We start from the raw sequence: 25,227 nt of genomic DNA on the forward strand, positions 1-25,227 counted from the left end.
TAGACTAAATCTTATAATTTTATCTGAAAATTTAAATTTTAGACCAACAGAAGTTCGATGACTTTTATGAAAAAGTGAATTATCGATAATTATTTATATATAAAGGACAGACTATTTTTGGGAAGAAATGGATTATGACTCTTTTGTAATATAAATTTTAATTATAATCATTTAATGGATGCACCGGAATGAATGAATGTATCAATACGTAATAAAATCTGAAGGATAAAATAGGCATATTTTATACGTATAACAATTAGTTAAGCTAGAGACTCGAGACCAAATATTTAATTTTAAGTGTAATAATTAAAAAATTTATGCTAAATTATATATATTAAAAAAAAAAGATGCTATAAAAGACCTTTCCAAATATTTTTTAAAATATATAATTTAGCGGAGAAATTAATAATGTATTTTATTGTTTTTTCTTTTGTGAAAAAAAAGAAAAAGAAAAAGAAAAAGAAAAAGAAAAAGGAAGTGAGAGTAAAAATAAGGAATAAAATTTGAAGGGCAGAAGAGGAATAGTACCAATCAGTGGCCACGCTGGCGCTTGTGCCAGACTGCTTTAACGCATTCCGTTAATGCCTTCCGTTTACTTCTTCTGCCAACTCCCACGAGCTCTCAACTCTTCTGTCCTCCAAGATTATCCCCTTCCCCCCAATCGGATTCTTCGCCATTTTTCTTTGATTCTCTGAACCAACAACAACCTTTCTTCTCTCTGTCCATTGAAGAAATCCTTTCATGGCTTCAGATACTGACGAGGAGAATGCTTGGCAAGAGGCTCTACGGAGGATGCTGCCTGCTGGTGCACCGTTACCAGACGAAGAACACCTTGATTACTCCATCGCAGTTGAGTATCGAGGCCCTCCTGTGGATCACGAGCTACCGAAGATCGAACCACTGGATTTGGAATCACTTTCTATTCCATCTCCTTCCATTATTTCGGTCCCTGACGCTTCTTCGATTCCGATTGTTTATCCTATTGCTCCCAGGGTTTCCAGGTTTAATCGGTTTAGGAATGGAGCAGATTCCCGTAGTCCAATGGAGAGTCAGAGATCGTCTTCGGTTTCTAGAGTTCATCAGGAATCGCAGAATGGTGAACACTCGGAGTTTAGTTCAGAACTGTCTGTACAGCACTTGAATTCCGAATCTGAACCTGCTGCGGTTGAAGGTAGGCGTGCAAATACTGTAACGTTTGTTACACCGAGAGATTCGGAAGACGACGACGAAGATGTGTTTTCCTCTCCCAGGTCGTGTACGACCGATGTGATGACATCCCCGGCCTTATCTCATTCCCGGGAGAAGCAATCGAAGAAAAAAGGCATTTGTAGTAGATGTGGGAGAGGGAATCGGTTGAAAGAGAGGGAAGCTTGTTTGGTCTGCGATGCACAGTACTGCAGTAATTGTCTACTTAAGGCAATGGGATCAATGCCAGAGGGACGGAAGTGCGTGGGCTGCATTGGACGGCCGATAGATGAGTCGAAGAGGTCTATACTGGGCAAGTGTTCCAGGCTTTTATCAAGAGTCTGTAGCCCATTGGAGATTAAGCAGATACTGAAAGCTGAGAAGGAGTGCCCGGCGAATCAGCTTCGACCTGAGCAGCTAATTGTGAATGGAAGGCAGTTGCGTCCCGAAGAATTAGCTGAGATTTTGGGCTGTGCGATTCCCCCGCAGAAGTTGAAGCCGGGAAGGTATTGGTACGACAAGGACTCGGGGCTTTGGGGAAAGGTGAAAAAGAAAAATCAATCCATGTTCACCCATTGAATATCTTAAATTCATCTTCTATTTACTTTTCGTTGATTTTAGGAAGGAGAGAAGCCGGATAAGATAATCAGTTCAAAACTGAATGTTGGAGGTAAGCTTCGGGCGGATGCAAGCAAAGGGAACACAAAAGTTTTCATAAATGGGCGTGAAATAACAAAGGTTGAGCTCAGAGTACTGAAGGTATCAACTATCAATTGCACCTTAAATTTGCATGAATCTCCACAATAGGGGAGACAAAAAGAAGCTAATTTTTTGGCTGACAATGTTAAGGAACTAATGTGGGCATGCTAGTTATATTATAACTCTCTCTTAATTTTTTCATTAAGAGAAAGGAAGAAAATCAGTAAATGGCATATTCAGCTGAATTAAGAATCCTGTTACGAAACTATTTTGGGAAAGGATATCTGATCCATTTCATACTTGCTAATAATTTATGTTATTTTCTTGAGATAATTTATGCTATCTTCATGGAGAGCCTGCATAAATAGAAACCCAAAACAAGAGGCTGACAATCAACCCAAGGAGCGAATGCCTAACAAATCTGTAATAGAAGCATCGAAAGAAAATAAAATTCCTGATAAATTTCCTGTCTTCGCAATCTCTTTCGTAAGAAGATAAAGGTTCTTAGATCTAAGATTTGCGACACCCAAACCTCTGAATCTTCCACGTTTACCTCAATAGCATTCGTTTTCTGCAGATTTATAGTAACACCTGAAGCCTTCTCAAACAAATTGAGGAAAAAAACTCTTGGACACCTTAATGAGGTCATCTTTAATAGTATTCTAGGATTTTCTAAAAATTCTCTATAGAAATCATCCCTTTTAAAAAAAAAAAAAAAATTAGAGACAATTTTTTTATTGATGTTTGAAATTTACAAAAATGATGTATTATCCATGATGCTTACAAAATATTTTCTCAATTTACAAAGAGGAAGGTATGACTATAGGAAATAAATGTATTAGACAATTTACACCAAGTTATAGCGTGGTAGACAACATTGGTGAAGAGTAAGTCTGTGTCTTCTATGTGAATATTCCTTGATTTCTTTCTTTCCATAGTTTTCAAAAGAAAGTTATAATGAGATTTTTTCGTTCTCGAAGGGGTAGTATGCTAAGGTCATGTCCAATAACTCTTTTGTCTTCCTAAGAAATTGAGATGTCATGTGAAGATATTGAAAATCCTTGTCTAGAAATTATGAGCTGTATGTGCACTACATAAATTAGTGGTTTTGTGTTTCGTTGCCTTTCTTGCATAATAGGCACCAACTTGGAAATAGAGTCATGTAGGTTATTTTTATTTTTTATTTTTTATTTTTATTTTTATTTTTTATTTTTGTGGTAGATTTTCACTTGTGCTAATGACTTTATGCACTATTTCTCATAGGAAAAACTTCACCTTTTTAGGGTGATTTCCTTTCCATATTGCCTCTGCTAGTATTGGGGTTTATTGCTTCTACCTTTTCTCCTATGCCCATCATTAAAGATTTTGTAGAGAAGACCCCATCAACGCTAGGAAGTCATTTCAATGAATCTGCTTCTTTAGACAGTACAATTGGGGCAAGGTCAAAGCTTAATTCGACCTATTTTATTGCTTCGTTATCTTCTAGGTTCCTACCAAGCTTCCGGTCCTAGAATTTGTTGACATCTTTCCATGTTTTTTTGATCGTGGCCGTTTTTCCATGAGAGTCTACAAAAAATGCATGCTGCAAGGTTAGCATGGTCGTTTCAATCCAAGGGTTAGTCTAGAAAAATGTGCTTCCTCCATTACCCACCCTATGGCAAATGCAGTTAGTGATGAGGTTTTGGTGCTTTTTTATTTACTTCCATGGTCCCTTTGTAAAAGATGGTGGGGATCGATTTGTACATGATGTAGGAGTATATTTAGTCTTTTTAAGATTTATCCATAAGGGGTAGTCTTTGTGAAAATATTTCTATATCCATTTGGTGAGAAGAGCTTTGTTCTCTTTTTTATCGAAATAGACGAAGTCCTCCTTGTCTACCAAGAAGTTTACGATGTTCCATCAGACAAGATGTGAACCATTCCACAACTAGTTTCCGAATAATCTTTCTTAGTCACTTTTATGGCATTTTGAATTGAGACATGTAATAAGTGGGAAGGTTGGTAATGTAAAAGAGATATTGCTTTTTCTTTGTTTATTTTGTTTGTCTTTGCATACGTGGGAGGTCAGGGCATTCTTCTTGTGCCTTTTATGTTGAAAAATGTCTGTGCCTTGTTCTTACCGTGTCTTTTTTTCTCAGTTGGCCAATGTGCAGTGTCCTCGAGATACTCATTTCTGGGTGTACGATGATGGATCTTATGAGGAAGAGGGCCAAAATAATATCAAGGGGAACATATGGGGAAAGGTTCTATCACTTGCATTTGCCATTTGGTTTTAATTGCAGTAAACATTATTGTGCTGATTATATAATGATTATTGGTAGGCAGGCATCAACCCGCTTGCTGTGTTCATTATTTTCACTTCCAGTACCTCCCGGCAATCCCCATGGGGCAAAAGAAGATCCAACCACCATGTCCGGCAGGTCTGTGCCGGAGTACTTGGAGCATGGGAGAATTCATAAGCTTCTCCTGTTTGGGATTGAAGGATCTGGAACTAGCACTTTGTTTAAGCAGGCACGTGCCACATTATTTATTTTTGCCGTGAATCAAGCATTTATTTAGTTTCCGAAATTACTCCCATTTGGTTTAATTCCGATCTTATATATTTCTTGTCCCATCTTCAATGACATAAAAGCTTACTATGATTTGATCTTTATGTGAAGGGCATATAAGCTGACCCTAGACACATAAAGCTATAGAAACTGGTTGTAATAAACAATAATGACGATTTGTTTGTTTTGCTTAATCATCCAATCAACCTTTCATGGTAAATTATGATTTGGATGTCCTCTCATTTAGTCCGTTCTTTCTTAGTATATTTTATTTGTAATTTATAGTATCATTTTAATGCTCAAGGTATCCTGCCTGTCTTTATGGAACAGGCTAAATTTTTATATGGGAGCAGGTTTACTCCGGAAGAGCTCCAGAATATAAAGTTTATGATTCAAAGCAATATATATAAGTATCTTAGTACTTTGCTCGAGGGCCGGGAACGGTTTGAAGAAGAAGCTATTATTGAGAAGAAAACTGCCGAGAAATTTGGAGGAGCCACTGTTGAAGAGAAATTGGATGCTGAAAAGGCTGTCTCAGGTCTGGCGTTGCTTATAAAGTTCTGCTTGTTAATTATAAATCGTAATTTTCACTTTCCAGAATTGAAAAGAAATTTAACTTCCTTTTTGGGAACTATAATAAAAAGAGACTCACACGTAATTTAACCAGGATGTAGCTAGATCAACCATCATCACAGTACCAAACAATTGGCATAGTATTTATGGTTAAAACCTATTTACCTAATAGGTGCAATTAACTACTATTTATCCATCTATGAAATATTTTGAGAAATCTTGTTTTCTTTAAGAAAAAAAATTCCTACGACTAACCAATAAAAAGCTCTAGACCAGCAATGCAACATATTTCTTCAGAAAGTGTGGTAGTTAATTCGCATGATAGCGGAGCGGCTAATTTCTTGTTTTCATTTTTTCCCCTTCATCAACCATTTAAGTAACTACATCTTATTTGAACCACAAAGATATAATTGGGGACTGTCATCTCAAATAGTCACTTCTGTGCAACGTACATAATAACTATAACAAGTTGACAATGAATAAACATATTTGTGGACAACCTTTTTTTGGTTAGTGATAAACCATTTATAGCTGGTTCCCTACAAAGAAAATATCTTAATTTTGCATTTGAACGGATTTATTCATCATATTGATATATGATGGTTTTATTTTTTAATTAATCCCAGAATTGTTGAGTAGAATTTGTTGATTTAGATCTAAAATTCCTTGTGGGAAGATACTTCATCATTCTGCAAAGACATCATGGATCTAACAGCTGCTACATAAACTCGTTTATGTTAGCAATGGGAAATAGTGGGAATGACACAGATTGTAGCTATCTTTAATAGCATGAGTGAGGGTCGTGCTGTACTATTAACTGGCACTTGGATGAAATCATTTACAATTTCACTCATGCAATTGACTCGGGTGGTACCATATCATTGATCAGCGTATGATAATTTTGGTTGTGGCATTTACTATGTCCCTGGTGTGTGTGAACTCGAGGCTGAAAAATGTCGGCTGAGTCCTAATTTCTTTCTGAATATGCGGAAGTGAAAGGTTGCATAAAGCTGAATGATATGAAAAGGAATATTTTAGTGGTTCTGCACAAGAAATTAGATTGAGGGTTGTTACTAAAATGAAATTTGATCAGTATCGGTTACCTTGAGGCCCAACAGTCCAAGAAAGACAGTATGAAGTACGAGCATGGTGCCTTTTCTGGGGCATATAGATAGTTTTATTCTATCCATAGAGAAGACTGAATGTAGGACTTTGCCAGTTGGCGTTTCTTCATCTTTCTTACATTAGAGCCCTACGTTGGATCCAAAATGTAATATCAAATGACTGAAAGAAGGAGAGAGGATGTGTCTTCTCCAACTATTTTGCTTTTTCTTGGAGAAATTGTTTGAATACTAAGCTGATGGTGGGAATGGCTTCAGTATGGTTTAGGCCTGAGAGATTGAGGTTGGGATTATTTCAATTTTTTAGACACTTAAAAAAAAAAAAAAAAAAAAATCCTAAAGCCTTTTGTTTTATTCTCAGTAGGTTAGAATGGAGTTAAATTGAGTTAGAGGATAAGGAAGAGGGTGGAAATTTCTTTTTGAGGGAGCCAAAATGTTTGTAAATAGGTGAAAATATGGTCTCAAGCTTAGATGATGGTTATTCTGTAGAGTTCGTTAAACATTCTTGAAGTGATGGATGGAAGTTCAGGTTTAGAAGGCGGCTTAGTGATAGAGAGCTTTCCAAGTGGACTGAGCTATCTCATCTTCTTGACAATGTTTGGGTTTCTAATCCAGGGGCAAGCTTCATTGAAGTTTGGACTTGAATGACTCATTACTCTTAACTCGTTCTTTTACTCCTTGATAATAGAGGAAATAGAGGCGTGTTCCTTCTAAACAGTTTCTTAAGAATACTTGGGTCGAAAGCACTCAAAAGGTGATTTTTTTTGTCCCTTGCCCAAGGAGGCCATACTTCAAATATGATGCAGAGGAACTCCTTGACGCGCCGGTGTACTCTTTGTAATAAAGATGAAGAAACTCGTTGCCATCTTCTTTTGTTTCATTATTCTTTCTCAAAAATAAATAAATAAATAAAAGAAAGAAAGAAAGGAATTTTCTTGGCTACTTTTCCTGTTTCTTGGTGCTTCTTTGATGATGGCTTCCTTAGGTTGGTCTAATGGTCATTGGAGTCGGTACGAAAGTAGATGGGATTTATGGAAATGTGTTTAAACTATTGTGACTACCTATATGGGATTAATTTTGAGTTTCCTTACCTACCATATAAATTAAAATCACGTAATTATCCTATAAAATTAGTCGAGGTGTCTGTAAGCTGGCTTGAACATCTTACTAGTTGAAGCTTCTTTTGCCTCTTCATTTTGGTGTTCTGGAGTATAGCCCTTTTATTTATTTCATTTATCTTGATCAAAGTTTAGTTTCTCAATAGAAACATTATGAGTTCAATTCAACCCCTTTTCTGATTTAATGGTTGAAGTTGGAAAATGATATTATTGATCTGTGATTACTGGTGTTCTGGCCTTTGCAATAAAAAAACATTCTAATTTTAGCTGCAGAGCACCTTATAAGGGTTATGGAATCTATATTATTGGGACTTGAGAGTAGTAGAGAAAGCAAAATAGAAATTAAGCAACCAAAATTTGGTGAGTACGTTATGTGCTGATTTGTGTAATGTATGCAGCTGAAACAGGATCAGAAAGTAAGCAATGTATATATTCAATCAACCAGAGATTCAAAAATTTTTCTGATTGGTTATTGAATATCATGGCTACTGGTGACTTGGATGCTTTCTTTCCTGCTGCAACGCGTGAATATGCTCCAATTGTAGATGAAATGTGGAAAGATTCTGCACTTCAGGAAACTTACAGGAGAAGAGATGAACTGCTCAACCTTCCTGATGTTACAAAATATTTTCTTGACCGGGTAAGTATATTTATTAAGATGATTTTGTTACTTTTCCAGCATACACCACACCTTGACAGTTCTTTTCCCCATTCCGAAGGGAGAAAACAGGATTGGGCAAAAGCTCCATATTCATGTAGATAACACCCATAAATGAAATTGCTTGACATGCAGTGTACGAATCTTGAAATGTAGGCAAAGTAATTTGATGGTTTTACGTCAAGTTCTGGATACTGATTTATGCATTAAATTACTAGAAAACCTTGTTTTATAATCAGTAATAGTTGACTACTGTTCTGTTTTTTGAACAAAAAATGGAACTTTTCATTGATATATGAAAAGAGACTAATGCTCAAAGGATACAACCTCCACAAGGGAGAGAAGAAGGCAATTAGAGAAAAACAAAAGGAAACTACAGCAGAAAAATATATCCTGAAATGGCAACAAAAAGTTCAGAAAGAGACCACTGTGAGGAATCAGTGAGGGGAGCCAAGTCAAAATTATCTAACCAAGGAAGTTGCTTGTTATGAAAGATCATTTGATTTCTTTCCAACCAAAGTTTTGAAATAATAGCTGTGTCTACATTGAACCACAAAATCTTGAACTTATGAGCCCAAGGAGGCCAAGAAGCAACTAGAGTACGTTACCCGTGAATGAATTGCAAAACCCCCAATGGAGGTTGAAAACAAAGAACCATCTGAACCAGCATTACTGTGAATAGAAACAATCAAAGAAAATATGTTACTGGCCATCTGACTCTGATAAACAAAGAGCACAGATAGAAGGAGAGATAATATGCTTTGGAAGCTTCATTTGAAGCACTTTTTAACAATCCAAAGAACCATTCAACATAATCCAAATAAGAACATTAACCCTTTTGGGACTTTTGGATTTCCAAAGAGCTGAAAAACATCCTTGTCTAAAGGGCGTGAGGACACAAAATGACGAGATAATGAATTAACTGAAAAATTGCTCGAAGGTTCAAGAGACCACCTCCTAGAACCTAAAGAAGAAATAGTTGACTACTGTTCTACTATCGGATTCAGTAAACTGCTCTTGGTGTGGGATGATGACTCACATTCCTTGCTTTGTTACTATAATAGTTTACTGACTCTTGAACTCTGTTTCCCCCTCTCCCAACCCTCAGAAGTGTATAATTATAATTTATAGATCTCCATTTAGTTATCTTCAATGGATGTTTCTGCAGGTGATAGAGATTTCAAGCAATGAATACGAGCCTTCTGACAAGGATATTTTGTATGCTGAGGGAGTCAGTCAAAGCAATGGCCTTGCTTTTATGGATTTTTCTTTTGATGATAGGAGCCCGATGTCTCAAATATATGGTGAAAATCTAGAATTGCCCCCTCCATTAACGAAGTAAAAAAGTTTTTTTCCCCTATGTGGTATTCTTTTCTTCACTCCCATTTTCTTTTTCTCACATTTATGTTACATCTTTTTTCTTGTCACAGATACCAACTAATTCAAATAAATTCCAAAGGATTGGTTGATGGTTGCAAATGGTTAGAAATGTTTGAAGACGTGAGGGCCATGATATTTTGTGTTTCCTTGAGTGACTATGACCAGATGTGGTCCCATAGTAAGGGTCCTCTGCAGAATAAAATGCTGGCTAGTAGAGATATGTTCGAGCATTTAGTGAGGCACCCTTGTTTTAGGAATACCCCTTTTGTGCTGCTGTTGAACAAATATGATGCATTTGAGGAAAAGATAAATCAGGTTCCATTGTCGACTTGTGATTGGTTTCAGGACTTCTGTCCTGTGAAACCACACACCAACATTCAGACATTGGCACAACAAGCATACTATTACATTGCAGTGAAATTCAAGGAGCTATATTTATCCATTAGTGGCCAAAAGTTGTTTGTTTCGCACACACGAGCTCGAGAGCGTGGCTCCGTGGATGATGCATTTCGGTATATACGCGAGGTTCTCAAATGGGAAGAAGAGAAGGACTATCCTATGTATGATGTCATTGGAGACGAGTCATTCTACAGCACTGAAATAAGTTCCTCACCGGTTTTGAATAACTTGCCAGTGACTTGAGACTAGTTGGACACTAGTGGTTCTTTCTGTAAGAAAGGTGGAATGAGCAGTTGAATTGGTTCATCTGTTCTCAATAGAAAACTTTTGGTTTTCCGTTTTTCACTTTTTGGTTTGAAATTCTTAAATGGATATTATGATTCATAGGTTAAGAACACAGATTGGGATGTTGTATTTTATAGGGTAGGGGAGATTTATTTGTGGATTTAGGTTGATTTGTTGTCTGTACAGCAAGTGCCTTGTTTAAAATAAGCAATAAAAATCAAGCTCTTGTCGATTCATAATGTCTTGGTGTTTTGGTTAATAATAAAGCATGAGAAACCAAACCAAGCTCCTGTTTAAGCCTCTTGGTTTGGTTAATTCTGCTTAAGCTCTTATCGATTCATAACCTTCTCAGATTCGGAATCGTTCTTTTCAGGTTAATGCTGCAAATATCTCCACTCTTTCCAATCAATTGAAAGATTTGGACAGCATTGAGGAGATGGGTTTCTTTAACTCTTAAGCAACATTCATATAGATTTATTATTCGTGACAAAAATCCTTGACCTAACAGCTATGGATTATGTTCATTGGAGACGACATTGCAAATTATAGTGGTTGGTTAATTCTGAAAGCCTCTCTCACACTGTTTCAAGCATTTTATTATTATTTTTTTTTATCTCGTTTTTCAGTTATCGTGTCTATTGTAAATCCTGGGTAGTCAAAGTGCATTTGATAACTAGAATCATTCTTTGATAAATGATCACTATTAACTCGTGACCCCTTTTCGTCCCCTTTTCGTAATTAGAATATATATAATCTAGCCTTTAAAGTCGTTTTGCCCATTATTTATCTTCATTCTAAATAAGCTGGTTAAAAATGGGAGACTAGCCCGTTTCCCATCACTCTAAGTCGTTGCAAGAAGCCCTTGCTTGCCAATTTGGTGGGATCAAGCAAGTCTCCTAGTCCATATGATTCTACTGCATAATTGTTTAACAGCTCATGGGATATTATCAGACATGAAATCATGGCAACCTTTCATGATTTTTATGGCAATGGAATCATTAGTGTGGAGCTAATAAGACTTGTACCTTATAAAGTCTTATACCACTGCTTATAAGATTATTGCTCGGATTCTTATACCACTGCTTATAAAGTCCTTCCAATTATCATAGCTGAAAATCAGATGACATGCGTGGTTGGTGGATAGATTTTAGATGCTTCGTTGATAGAAAGTGAAACTACCGATGATTGAAAAACTAATAAAAAATAAACTAACAGATATTGTTTGCTTTGGCCTCTCCAACTTGTCTTTTTCTGTTTTTATTTTTAAGGATATTGAATTGCCATACACCCTAAATTTGGCTACAAACATTGTTAAGCAACACAGAGCGGATCCGCTAGAGTTGTTGCTAGCTTTCATCGTGAACTGCCAAGAGACAACCAATCAAGACACTACCATATGGACTAGTTAAAAAATTTCATCAAAATTATAAGAACAAAATTCTAACTTTTAAAATGATAGAGCCTAATTTATATATATATTTTTTTTCAAATTAAATAGAAACTAAATTATAATTTAATCGAAAAAAATATTCCAATGAATAAGTACTATCAAATCATTTAAAATTTGACAACTTAGCAATTCCACAAGTGGTCAATTATATAACTATTTTATAAAATTCATGGACTAAAATGCTAATTTTGAATCTTCAAGGACCAATAGATACTTTTAGGGTCCAAAAAGTGTATTAGAGTATGAACTGAATCACAAAGAGTTGATGTAAGCAGACTCCGCCAACAAGCTATTTTCCTACTTTAGTTTTTGGTTTCTTGAAAAGAAGTACTACAAAAGGGAGCAACCGAATAAAATGACCAATATGCTTACAGTTGCAGCAGCACATATTCCGTACTCCAGTAGGATCATGGTGTCTTTCAGTAAAAGGAAATGCTATACAACAGCTTTCTTCTTTGATGCTTCTCGAAGGCAATCACGATATCATCAATCGTATCTTCCCATGATTCAGCCCGTTCAATCTATCGTAAAAAGCAACAAAAAAAAAAAATCATAACAAATCCACACAAACGAATAATGAAAAGAATAAAATTCAAGAGAGCTGGACCTCCTGGCAAAGATTAAAAGTAAGCCGTGCTCCTATAGCTGCCTCCTCGTGGTTATCTTTTACCTCCAAGTTCACAATCAGTACAGTTTTCATCAGTGCATGATCACGTGTGTTGAGATCTGCTCAATTATTGCATAATTATCATCAGACGGTTGAGTAGGAAAAATATTTCAGAAGCGGTCACCTTGATAAATGAGTAATATAAAAAGTATATATGAACATAAGCACACATTGAACGCCAAGAACGTAAGCTTATGATGCAATAATCAGACTAAACAATAGTTCCTTGACATAATATCAGATAATATAGGGGTATCTTCTTTTTTTTTTTTTTTTTGGTAAGAGACAAAAGGTGTCCTAAACAAGAGCATGAACAAAACCTACTTATGCCTCATCCTGAAAAGAACAGGATTGCCAAAGGTGGCTGATTATAGGTCCATTAGCCTTGTAACTAGTGTTAATAAAGTTGTGGCTAAAGTTCTTGCTAATAGGCTAAGGAAAGTGTTCCCTCTTATCATCTCTTATAGCCATTTGATGTTCATTTTTGAAGACGGACCCTTGATTTATTCCTTGTGACAAATGAGCTAATTGGGTGAGTATAAATGCAAGAAGAAGAAAGGTTAAGTGATCAAGCTTGATGTCGAAAAAGCTTAGGATGTGTTGCCACTTATCATCTCTCTTATCCACTTGATGTTCATTTTGGAAGACGGACCCTTGATTTAATCCTCGTGGCGAATGAGCTAGTTGGTGAGTATAAATACAAGAAGAAGAAAGGTTGAGTCATCAAGCTTGACTTTGAAAAAGCTTAGGAAGTCGTGGATTGGGATTTCTTGCTTGATGTCCTTCAAAACAAAGGCTTTGGAGAAAGGTGTGTGGGATGGATAGAAGTTATATTACTAACACCTTTTTTCCAATCTTTGTTTTAGATGGCCAAGAGACCTTATTTAAGAATCTAGGGGCTTGAGGCAAGAGACCCCTTAGCCCTGTTCTCTTTGTGATTGTAGCTGATGTGATGAATGCTGGAGAAGGCTTATGAAAGAGGAAGCGTAAATGGCTTCTTGGTGGGTAGATATCAAATTCACGTGAGTCTTGTTCTTAGAATATAGTGAAGATAAGTTAAAGTCAAAGGAGATTGTCGACATTTTTTAGCTAGTTTTAGGGCTTAAAATCAATTGGTAGAAGATTACCATTTCGGTCACAAATCTAGATGAAAGCAAAGAAAAGAATGCTGCTGAAAGATGGAATTGCAATGTTGGGAACTGGCTTCTGCCTAACTTAGGAGTTAAGAGTGTCATTGGAGCAACCCTAAGTTTCAAATGTTTTGGACTCCAGTTGAGGAGAAGATAGCCTCTAAGCTCTCAAATTAGGGTAATCTTTTATGTTCAAGAGATTCAACACACACTTGCTAATGCAGTTCTTTCTAGCATCCCAATCTATTACCTCTAAATTTTTAGTGCTTTGGGAAGGTTTTACAGAGTCTGGAGACGTCTATATATGATTTCTTCTGGAGAGGAGCCTCTAGAGAGAGTGGTGGCATTCTTGTAAATTGGAAGACCACATCACTCCCTACATTTAGAGAAAACCTTGTTATGAAAAAACTTAAAGGTAGAGCATCAGCTTACTTGCAAAATGGGGATGGAGATTTATGAAAGGGCCAGCTGCCCTATGGAAAGAAGTAATCGCTAGCGAAGGAGGAGCGGTTCCAAATTAGAAAGGCCACCCGCCCAACCAAGGGGACTGGAAATCCATCTATAAGACTTGTTGTATAGCAGAGAAATTGTATAAAATTAATCTTGACAATGGTGAAAATCAACACAAATAAAAGCTTTTTCAATGTCTAATTTCAGAATCCATCCTCGCTTCTTTTTAGCTCTATAAACTTCCACAACCTCATTTGCTAGTAAAATCAGATCGAGGATTTGTCAATTGGCCATCTGTAATCACATGACAAAATGCATCTGGAGAAGTAATATCCGTAAGAAGGTTTAAATAACTTTCTGGCAGCTTTCCATTGAAGAACTTAACAGCAAGGAGTGATTTCAAATTAGGCATCAAAATTGTCTCCAAAAAACTGGCATATCCTTTGTAGAGAGGGCATAGGGAAGAAACAAGTTATCTTTTTCTTCACAGTAAATACAAAAACTCTCTATGGAAATACATCATCAACAATTTCAGCATCTCTTGAAGCCTCCCATCATCAGTTAAAGAAACCATGGAATAGAATAGTGCTTACCTGAGCACAACCTAAAAAATTGGCAAATATTCGAATTCTTTGCATGAATACCATTATAACGGGCCTTTGGGAATAAAACTAAGTATACTGCTTTTAACTTTCTCAAATTGGAGCTCTTAGGCTGTCTTTTCCCTAGTTTTCAGATGTATCCCATTCATTCTACTTCATAATTGTTTGTCTTTATTCAACGTCAAATAACATGAGAAAAATCATATTGGATTATTAGATGTGGTTTGCAACAGGGAAGAAAATCCTATTTCTAAGGGAAAAATAACATTTTTTATCCAAGCCATTATGAATTATATTACTAAATTTACCTAAAAACCAACATGACAGTGACACATGCATCTGACACAAACATAATTCTTCCCGAGCCTAAATATCACTACTATACCATCTATGATTGCAACCAACATGAGCATAGCTTAGGAGTTAAAAACGCCTATTTTATCCTTTGTAGTCAGTCCCTTTGGGTAGGTGCTCCTTCTTTGATTTAATTTGGGTGTGGAATGATGATTGTTTTGCTTCAATCGATAAGGCGCTTATGGGGTCACCTTTTCGTGAGAGTGGGACTATTTTGTGGCATGCTAGTTTCTTTACTGTTTTGGGGGAGTTTGGGTTGAAAGAAACAATCAAAATTTGAGAGAGTTAAAGCAGCCTTGTGGATGAGGTCTAGATGGTGGTTAGGTTTAATGCCTCTTTGTGGGCATCAGTCACTAAGCCTTTCTATAATTATGGTCTTGGCGTGATTTTGTTACAATGGAGTCCCTTTCTGTAGCTTTTAGGGATGTTTGTTTTGTTTTATTGGGCTTGTTTTTTTTTTTTATTGCCCTTGTATATTCTTTCATTTTTCTCAATGAAAGCTCGATTTCTTACCGATGACTCAACTGTTCTCCCGCTTAATGCTTACCCTGATCTTACACTGGCACACTGGCCATTTCCTCTCTACAAGTAAAATTTCCTCACACAAAGTCTTTCGTCAAGGATTCATGACTTCTAATTAATAATTAAAAAACACAAAGAAAAAAACCTCCAGAAGCTGATATAGAATATGTAATCACTGTTTATATAAATGCTAGGGATTGATCATCAAACTACTTATAAGCACCTAACAACTTCTTGGTCCAACAGCAATCCATCACAACCAAGTCCCAATGGCAATATAGTCACAATAAATCTTATATATATAGCACAGAACTGCTGGAAGTAAACTTGAAAAAAAGCATCGTTAGAGCTCGCAAAAGAATCCAAGAATTCTACTATCGTACGTTGCAGAGCCATTAACTTTCACAAGCATAAATTCAAGATGGCAAACTAACCTTCAATAACCATATCAAAGACCTTTTCTTCAAAAGTAAATACCACATCAAAGAAACCGTCTGCTGCATTATCTTGCCAACGTTGAGGAGCCGTTTTGACTGCTGCGTTTCTCTTAAGCATAGGCAGAATGCCATTACGCTTGTATCTATGCAAGTTTTAAGGTTAAACCATTACTGAGATCTAGAACAGTCCAACTCGGAAGTTAAGTAAAACAAATGCTTAAGACAAGAAATTAGTACCACCGGAGGGGGAGAAAAAGGATACAGTTCAGGATCTTTTCGGCGGAGATCATCGAACATGTGCTTGTAGGGAGTACCAAAATCGTATACATTGGGTTCTCGGAGAGAAGGTCCAGGAAGCTTGACGTGAGCCCCAGTTCCATAGGATGAAACATTGAAGCCCTTGCTTTTGAGGATAGAGTGAGCCTCCATGCTTCGATTCTGGTTGGATGAACAAACCATTGCATAACGATACTTCATGGCGAATCTCCGATGAGAAACCGGCGTGGGAGCAGCACGATTACGGTTGATCACAGTTGAATTTCGTCGGGAATTTGAGTACTCTTATAGCCTTCATTTTACCCATAAAGAAAGGACAAAGATAATTCTTTTTAGGAGTGCTCTCAGAAGGGTTGTTTGGGCCTTGCGGCGGCGCGAGCCGCGGGGTGGGCTCAGTCGACACTACTCCAGCACCCACAAATTCAAAAACTATATAATAAAATAAATAAATAACTTTGAACTTCCTCTTATTTATAATATACATAATATATATATATATATATATATATATATATATATATATATATATATTACATACATACATATACTAAATAAATAAAAAATATGAATTTATTTATATTCCTAAATTTTTAAAAATTTCAATAATACTCTTAATTTTGAAAATGTCTTTAAAATACGTTAAATAATTATTCATCTATTTTACTCATGTGATGTATCTTACTGAAATATTAATTTTATTAATTAACAAAAAGTGTAAAGAAAGATAAAATATTTTGTAGTCCATTGTTATATTAACTCATTGTATATGATATTTTAACTCTACATGTTTTTATATTAATGATTTAAATTATATCATTTACAACTATTACAAAATGGATCATATTAGTAGTGTTACTGAGATAAAATATTCAACATTATCTCTATATATATTATATTATAGTAACACGAATCTCACGTATCTTTTTAAGATAGCAAAGATCCTAGAATCTTTCCAACTTTTCATGAAATCGAATTTCTCTAGCGCTTCTCAAACTCTATTCGAACATGAACGAATCAATTTCAAACTAAAAGTTGTGTTCCACGTCATGAAGTTCGCTTCTATTCATTCAAAATCTCTACTATTCATTCAAAAGAGATTCAACAGAACATCAGAGTTTCATTAAAATTAGACCTTAAACACAGAGAATCAAAGCTACAATAATCCTAGAACAACAAATAGAACTCTCAAAAAAAAAAAAAAAAACTACAAGCTAAAGTGTAATCTAAGAATAGAAGAAAGGGAAGTTTTGAGGTACTAAATGTTGCAGCAAAGTTGTGTTTCAGCTTTCACTTCTTCTTCTGCACCAATTCTTTGTTGTTCTTCTTCCTCTCAAATCGGCTTCTCCTCCTTTTTTCAGATTCCATTCTTTTTTTCTTTTCATTTTCTGTTTTAAATGAGTTGCCAATGAGTCCACGCCATTTTTATGCTATTTTCTCCAGCTCAAGATGCTACAGCTTTGCTGTAGCAATCCTACAATATTTTGCTTTCCACCTTAAAAAAATCAAAATAAAGGATAAGACAACCCTTCATGAAAACACTAGATTGGAGGTGAAAACTAGTAAACAAGAATAATAAAGCTATAAACAATGTTAACTTCTAAATTAACTTCAAACAAACCACACAAAATAAGAGAGAACAATGCAAAATTGCACCACTTCGCCAAAGAATAAAGCTACCTTAAGTGCTTAAATAAACCCATATCACAGGATTATCAACCACAGAGAATGCAAACAGTTATAGCCAATAAAAACTGGATTAATAATAAACCAAGAAATATATGTGATAAGAGGCTAAAAAACGTCGAGTCCCCCCCCCCCCCCCCCCCCCCCCCCCNCCCCCCCCCCCCCCATCAAGGCCAGAAGCCCAATTCGAAAGCCATGTGAAGAAAATGAACCAACGGTTTACACTTAGCTTCAACACCAATTTGAAGACTAAAGATTGGTGTGTCTAACTGTTTTTTCAACAAACAACTTAAAAGTTATGGAAGGTTGGAAAGCTTCAGATTTTGTTTGACGAAAATAAATCCAAGTGTATCCAGAAAAATGATTAACAAAGCTAATGTTACAGTGGAAGCCATGTCTAGATAAATTGTAAGAAGGTCCACCCACAAATTAGCTACAATCGATTTTAAAGGTGCAGCATATGAGGTAACAGAAGGAGAAAGAAAGTGAGCAGTGTTTGCCTATGGCACAAGCATTACAAAAAGAAACTGCGTTAGTAGGCAAATTGGAGTTTCAATGTTTAACTACTTGTTTAACAACTGAAAGGGCGGGATGCCCAAGATGATGATACCAAATATCGAGAGACATATTATTCAACTGAAGAACCCAAAGCAGTAGACTGTTTACAAGAAGACTGGCAGTATGTTATAAGACTGAAATAAAGCTAACATAACAGAAGGCAACAACATCTCAAGTAACAGTAGGTTATAGATTTCAAGAGATTGTACCTCTGAATGCTTGAAACGTCCTAATTGACGATAACAAGAAGGATTCAGGGAGGTGGAATTCTGTAATTAGAACAACTCTGAACGAGAGATTGCTGACCCCTGTTAGCAACAAAACAACAAACAAAGCTTCATCAAAAGGCATGCCAAGAAGGCCTATTCCAGTGGTTCGGTATGCTCCCCTAAGTGTTTCTTGTGTGTGCGTGGCATCATGGGTTGTCTGGAAAGTAAAGCAGTGTAGCTATTTCCCGCGAAGAGAAATAATGATATGCGATTAATTTACATGGGCTGGTGCATTAAAAGAAAAGCAGTGAATCATGAAACACCATGCCTTGGCACTGCATGCAACGAAAGGGGCTTCTTCAAAACTTTAGCATAACGAGTACATAACTAATATCACGCTTTAATTCATTGGTTCGCAAATGATCCAGTAACCATTTGAATGCAGCGGATGATTTGGATTGGGGACTTCAATTACAGAACTTATTAGACTGATTCCACTACACAATCTCTTGTCAACAAAGGGAAGTGGAACGTTCTGCTGCAAAATGATCAAGCATTGTACATACTTGCATATCTATCATTGTTACAAGTTACAACACAGCAAATGGATCTACTACCAATTACGTAAAACTTCAAAAAAGGCACAGATGGAAATCAATAGTATATTCTAGATTGAAAAAAATGAATTGATAAATATACCAAGCTAGTTTAAGGAAAATTTTCTATCAAAGAAATGAAAAGCTAAAGGCAGAGTTCAAGGAATGACATATTTTAGAAGGTTGGCATGAAGAAGAATTAGAGTTTGCAGAGTCCCAATTAAACCGACTACTACATTGAGTATGACCGAAAAACAACACACGCACCCGCCTGATACTTATGTTACACATGCCTTACTATGCTTTTCATACCACTTTTACCAATTTAACATGTTAGATGAATAAGTTTGCTCTTCGTAAGTTGGATCAAATAATTTGGTTTGGGAAGGGGCTGAAGCAAATCCAACACAGTAGAGAGTTCAAGTTATCTCATCACCGAACTGTTTGGGCTATTTTCGTAGCAGAGTCTAACAGATTTTAGAACTGAAAAGGAGGAATCACAAGCTTCTCCTATTGTTTAATTTCTCAACAAACAATAAAGACCCATTCTCGTCGAACGTTTCGTGTCACATTTCTTCCTAGTTTAACAAAACAATTAAGATTTTTCGCTTGATCGTCTTCACAAGCTCACTCCCATTGCACCAGTGTTCATATCACCCTGAGAGTGAGAGGGAGAGAAAAAGGTAAGTGGACATTGGTTTAGATGAGCTGAAATCCTAAACGTCTGATCTACTTAACCATTCGACACTTCAGCCACCAAAATTACCACAATAAGAGTCCATCTAATGACACTACCATTTTTATAATTGCGATACCCTTTTAATAACTTCTATCCAGCCATCATGCCGTTCTAAAAGAAATACTTGTATCATGTATTTTGGTTATAAAAGATGCCACTATGTTTTGAACAGTAAGAACAGATCCTGAAGCCCAAGAAATTCAGTTGTGGACACATATTATGTGACCCTTTACGTGACAGAATTTAGGTGAATTACAGGCCACATGGAATGGAATCATACCTCCAAAACAGCTTTAGCTTCTTCATTAAATGCTTTGCAGAGAATTTCATAGCTTGCATCAATTGCCATCTGGGAATAATAAAAGAAACTAATTTCAGAATATTGCTTTCAAATAACGGCATGCATTGTAATCTCATGGTAGTTCGATGCATAGTATACCAATGAATTAGCACGTGAGGGTGAAATAGATGAAATGGTATATCTGTAAAAGAAAATATGAAAGGCAAATATTAGTCATTACAGTCCAATCAATAATACGGAAAACAAACAATTCTAATCATTTCAGCATCAAAACCCAAGAAGTGCTATTGATGTCCTATTAAGTTGGCATAAACTATAGATTTCATTACAAGGGCCTTTTCCATTATGATCAAGGTTTTATTTAATGTACCAATTCATCTTCATAAAATGTCAATCAAACACATCTCCAGGTCCAACAAGCTCATTGAGAACAAAAATAATGTAAATGATCGAGGATGGGGTCTACAATGGAACCATGATTCTTTTGTTTCATTAAGGATGATATGAAACAACCTATGTGGTCTTTTAAAATGAAACAAGGAGTTAATATTATTTTTTCTTACTAGGCTTTTATTTATCATTTTCTCACACTAAAAGAAGTTATAGTCCCCTGGCAGTTAAATGAACGGCACCATTATTGCCACTTCCTTCTGAACATCAATCTCCAGCGGAGAGTAGGACAGGTGAGAAAACTTGTTAAAATATATACACACAGGAGCAAAATAATCGGTCAATTTGTTGTTGCTTTTTATTACTAGATAAGTTTGATGATAGCAATTGAGATCGAAGCAAGAGACAAAGACAAGGGCGAGAAGAGAGATTTAGAAAGGGGGAGATCTGGACAGACATTAGCACTGGAGATAGAAAGAGAGTCACCGACTAATGTAAATTTTCATACGAGCAAAAATAATACTAATTACTGGTAAAATAGCTAATAAGCAGGTGCTCAAATTGTAATTAGGACCTTTTCACGAAATGTCTGTATTTATATTTGGTCAAATTGCAGTACCGAGCCCAATCCTCTAAACAATTCTATCTGCCAAGCCAAATTTTCCAGAAGAACAAGTTCTTTTCATTGGACACCGTACACCCCTAGTAATATTGGTCACTTTACCTTCGCTAATAAAGAAAAAAGTGTTGGTACAAATCTCAAACCTATAGTGAATGAAACTAGGTACCCCACCCCAAATAATTATAATAAAAGAGTCCAACTCATATTATAAGGGAGAAAATAAATTCAGCTGAAATTAAAATGGATTGGTCCTTGTAAATTGTTATATTCAAAAAGTTCAACACAAAAGCATCACCGTAATTCAGCTGAAACTAAAATGGAATGGTCCTCGTAAATTGTTATATTCAAATAGTTCAACACAAAAGCACCACCAATGAATTTGAGCAAGACATTTTACCGCAGCCTGTTTCGGTAGAAATTCAAAGCTTTGAAGTTTGCTTTTTGAACAGTGAAAACCACCGCACCCATGCAGTTCTACAAAATTTAACATCCAAATTAGAGGAATGAATTGATTTAAAAAAAAAACATCCTAGAGAGAATGCTCGGCAGAAGATTTAAGAACAATATGGTGAGAATAGTTAAATTTATGTACAACTAAAATGCTGTGTAAGTTCATTGGAGTTTCAAGATTAGTTCAAAACAATATTTATTCGAGGTATCTATGTTTGTGAACACAAGGAGGCAAAGAAAAGGCAGAAACGGGAACCTTGCAAGCAATAAGCTCAATTAATTCCATTAAGAAAGTCCCCAATCCTCTTCCTTGGAAACGAGGCTCAATCTGCAGCTCATACACATATAGCACAGGTATCATTTCTTCTATAATAAATCGAAAGTGTACAAATGCAACCATGGGATCCTTCTTATTTAGAGTTGTACTTGTCTTCTCTGCATCTGATTTTGAAGGCTTCCCATTGGCATTAGCATGTGAAGCCTCGTGCACAAATATATAACGTGCTTGTGTTGAAACCATTTCCCTGTGCTTCACCTTCTCTTCAGTTGGCCATTGAGATCCATATGGCCCCTCCATATTGATCTTTGAAAATAAAGTGAACAATCTTTCAACCCCAAGAATTAATAAGACACTAAATTACAATGATTGCATACATATGTGAGAAATGAGACAGTCAGTTGCTACCTTGAGGAGATTTTGAATGTATTTCTTAACAGAACAAGAAAGCTTATTGCCACGGCCTGATTGCAGGTATAAAGATAGACCTAGAAATGAAGGAGAAGTAGGCATCCCATTATGCGCATATATGTTTATACAACCAACAAATGTGTCGGGACAATAGTTGCAAGGAAATCAAAAGAATAGCCCAAATGTGTCAGGACAATAGTTGAAAGGAAAGAAAATGTATATGCCTAAATCTTAACTCATAATATTCAAAATCAAGGAAACCAGTGCATATGCTCAATTTGTCCAAAACGTCGTAGAGTATAGGCTTGTGATTAAACTTCTAAAAGCCAGTAGGGTCCTAGAATTTATACAAGACAGAAATCCATAGGATATTTTTAAGTATTGTTTCTGAATATCCAAATCCTGAGTGCAAACTAACCATTTAAGTTTGATATCATAGTCAACCTACGTAATTTGACCTACTGGACAGACCAATGCATAAAAAGGACGGAAAATCATAAATTACACACTTGTGGTTTTACTATTATTTTTTATTTTCATTCTTACCTCTATATTTAAAGAACTTTAAAAAACATCTTCTGTTCTGTAAGTTGTCCAATCATACCCTTCAATCAATTAGTTTTCACGTAGCCGTATACACATGTAATAATCCATGTGTTGATTTCGTTAAAGAAATGTGTGGTTCTAAATTTTACAAACCACATCGTTGCTCAAGAGTATTTTTCAATGCAGGACTGTGATTTGTAATTCTCTTGAAAAGTGCATTTTCTAGACATGAAAATATCCAATGAGGGAAGTTTGCCCTCGTAAATTATGAGCATGGTGTTTTGTCCGGCCAATCATAACAATGAGGTGTTTTCCCCTTTCTTTTCATTTTTCTTTTAACCAAACAACAAATAAACTTGTCAGTACTAAATTTAGATGGTTCTGGGATGTTTATGATACAGCATGATAGTTTGCATACCGCCGCGGTTGTAGTGGCGCAATGACGGAAAGGGTGAAAGATGGTCTTTCTGGGCGCAAGCGACCTCAATGAGTTGATCGGTGACTTTTTTCTGCTCGATTATCTGAGTTTGTAGTCAAAAAAGCACCAAACATCCTTTACTTCTAGACATTTTGAAAACTATTATATGCGCGCGCGCGCGCAAGTTCTCTGCGAATTATTTACCTTTCTCCGCTTCAAACTCTGTACTCCATTACAATTACCAGAACCGTTGTTCTCGGAACGGCTATGAGAAAGCGAACCCTTATTCTCCATATGATTGCTGCAACAATTGCCAAGAGCCACTCCATAGTCTCACCACGTAAACTTTGAGATAGATAACATATTGTCTCGAAACCTTTGCATAAAGAAGAAGAGAAAAAAAAGCCTCCATCAATCATCCATGCTTGTAAGTGCTAACCATTATCAACTGAACGAATTGAAAATAAACAAATTCCTGAGTATAGCAAATGTACCTACATTGAAAATTCCACCTTCATAGTCCTGGCGTCACGTCCTTCCACTTGAACCAAAAATCAAAAATGTTCTTCCACTTGAACCAAGAATCAGAACGTCTCTTGCCAATTGCTCCTACTAACCCCTTTTCATCCGTATTTCGTCCCTGTTCGTCTCTGATTTCTCTCTCTCGAAATTTGGGTAAACCGTAATTAAGCTGAAGTTTTGTGTAAGTGTCAGATATTTGTGATTTTTTTAAAAAAAAATCCTTAATCTTTTAAAAAAAATAATATAATATTTTTGAACCATACTTTATTTTTAAAATATCTTTAATATTTTAAAAAAATATTAAAAATACTCATTAAATTTTAAAAATAACATTAACCCTCCCCACATTTATACTATCATAAATTATATTTATTTTGAATATTATTTATAAAAGCCGTAGTAAAAATGTATTTTTGAACTTTAATTTTAAATGTATTTTTGAAGTTTGTATCAAAGCATGGATTAACTTTTGAAAACTTTTAATGTTTACAAGTATTTTTAAACAAAGTGAAATGTTCGGTGATATTTTTATTAATTCAACTTTATATTTATATAAAAATATATATATTTATATTTGTCTCATAAAGACAACTTTTTCAACTTAAATAACTCGTATTAAATAATGAACTCAATCCAATCATAATTTTTTTAGGGGATGTGGTTCGAGTTATTTATTAATTTCTTTTTAATAAATATAAAATATTAGTTGTAAACATAAATTTATTTATTTTAAAATATTTAATTAAAATTTGTAATTAATTTCAATGTATATTTTCAAAAGATAGATAAAAATTATTTTTAAGAGTAACTCGAGAATAAGTAATCAAAAAAATAATAATAATTAAATAAAATAAAAATAAAATAAATATGTACCGAAGGCTTAGTGGAACTTCCTTCAGTGACTGCTACAGCAGCGGCGAGTAAGGGAAACAACTTATTAAGTCTTGCTCTATCCTACCTTACCTTATCATGAGGTAGTCCTACCCTAAGACCTTACCTTACGAAAGACACTTCTCGATAAGTCTAGACACAGATGTGAAGGTAAACACAACTATCTTTAATATCTTAGGCTCGATAAGTGTTTAAGTCTTGCTCTATCCTATCCTACCTTACCCTATCCTATTTTTGCCATATCCGGTTTTTGCCCAAAGAGCCTATTACCCACATACCTTCAGAGGTAGGAAAGGCTAAGGCAATGCCTATTACCCTCTGACCTTATCTTACCCTCATACCTTACCTTATCATGAGTTAGTCATATCCTGTTTTTGCATATTCTGTATAATACTGCAGTGCGAATTACCCACATACCTTCTGAGGTAGGAAAGGCTAAGGCAATGCCTATTACCCTCTGACCTTATCAGGATTTGGAAAGGCCTATTACCCACATACCTTCAGAGGATTAACTCCATCTTTCACAATGTGTTGAACAGGAAAATGAAATTGCCTTAGTTCAGTTTTAAGGGTGTGAAAACCTTCCCCAGTGCAATTTTAAATATTTGAGGGAAAGCTCGAAAGGGAAAGCTCAAAGAATGCAATATTTGCTAGCAGTAGATCTGGGTCATTACAAAATATATGTATCAGAGTCATACACCGGATGATGTGTCAGTCTTCTCGCTGTTCCCCGAAGGGAATATGCATAATTGGAGAAAA

General features: G+C 35.7%; 3 protein-coding genes across 9 annotated transcripts; 1 reads left to right on the forward strand and 2 right to left on the reverse strand.

Moving 5' to 3' along the window:
* The first annotated feature begins 572 nt into the window (after positions 1-572).
* On the forward strand, positions 573-10,206 carry LOC111492702 (extra-large guanine nucleotide-binding protein 3-like). Its single transcript, XM_023142107.1, has 8 exons — positions 573-1,728; positions 1,807-1,944; positions 4,023-4,127; positions 4,210-4,395; positions 4,764-4,971; positions 7,644-7,885; positions 9,072-9,241; positions 9,334-10,206. Exons 1-8 carry the CDS (start codon positions 742-744, stop codon positions 9,923-9,925), a joined length of 2,628 nt encoding a protein of 875 aa, XP_022997875.1. The 5' UTR covers positions 573-741; the 3' UTR covers positions 9,926-10,206.
* Positions 10,207-11,546: 1,340 nt separating this feature from the next.
* On the reverse strand, positions 11,547-16,189 carry LOC111492703 (RNA polymerase II subunit A C-terminal domain phosphatase SSU72). Of its 2 annotated transcripts, XM_023142109.1 has the most exons (5): positions 15,842-16,189; positions 15,577-15,722; positions 12,025-12,143; positions 11,790-11,938; positions 11,547-11,714 (listed from the first exon to the last, which is right to left on the reverse strand). In XM_023142109.1, the coding sequence occupies exons 1-4, from the start codon at positions 16,054-16,056 to the stop codon at positions 11,837-11,839; spliced, it is 582 nt and encodes a 193-aa protein (XP_022997877.1). In that variant the 5' UTR covers positions 16,057-16,189; the 3' UTR covers positions 11,547-11,714; positions 11,790-11,836. The 2 variants fall into 2 exon arrangements, with proteins under 2 accessions (XP_022997877.1, XP_022997876.1); XM_023142108.1 differs by having other exon boundaries at positions 11,550-11,938; positions 15,842-16,188.
* A 728-nt stretch (positions 16,190-16,917) lies between these two features.
* LOC111492936 (N-alpha-acetyltransferase 40) lies at positions 16,918-23,753 on the reverse strand. Of its 6 annotated transcripts, none has more exons than XM_023142458.1 (10): positions 23,554-23,753; positions 23,260-23,431; positions 23,056-23,158; positions 22,089-22,168; positions 21,660-21,986; positions 21,351-21,427; positions 20,080-20,122; positions 19,921-19,989; positions 18,306-18,843; positions 16,918-17,347 (listed from the first exon to the last, which is right to left on the reverse strand). In XM_023142458.1, exons 2-9 carry the CDS (start codon positions 23,347-23,349, stop codon positions 18,706-18,708), a joined length of 927 nt encoding a protein of 308 aa, XP_022998226.1. In that variant the 5' UTR covers positions 23,350-23,431; positions 23,554-23,753; the 3' UTR covers positions 16,918-17,347; positions 18,306-18,705. The 6 variants fall into 6 exon arrangements, with proteins under 6 accessions (XP_022998226.1, XP_022998227.1, XP_022998224.1 ...); XM_023142459.1 differs by having other exon boundaries at positions 18,306-18,840; positions 23,550-23,753; XM_023142456.1 differs by having other exon boundaries at positions 23,550-23,753.
* Between the last annotated feature and the right edge of the window lie 1,474 nt (positions 23,754-25,227).

Source organism: Cucurbita maxima, unplaced genomic scaffold, assembly GCF_002738345.1.
Source record: "Cucurbita maxima cultivar Rimu unplaced genomic scaffold, Cmax_1.0 Cma_Scf00018, whole genome shotgun sequence".
In the NCBI taxonomy this organism is placed as follows: Eukaryota; Viridiplantae; Streptophyta; class Magnoliopsida; order Cucurbitales; family Cucurbitaceae; genus Cucurbita; species Cucurbita maxima.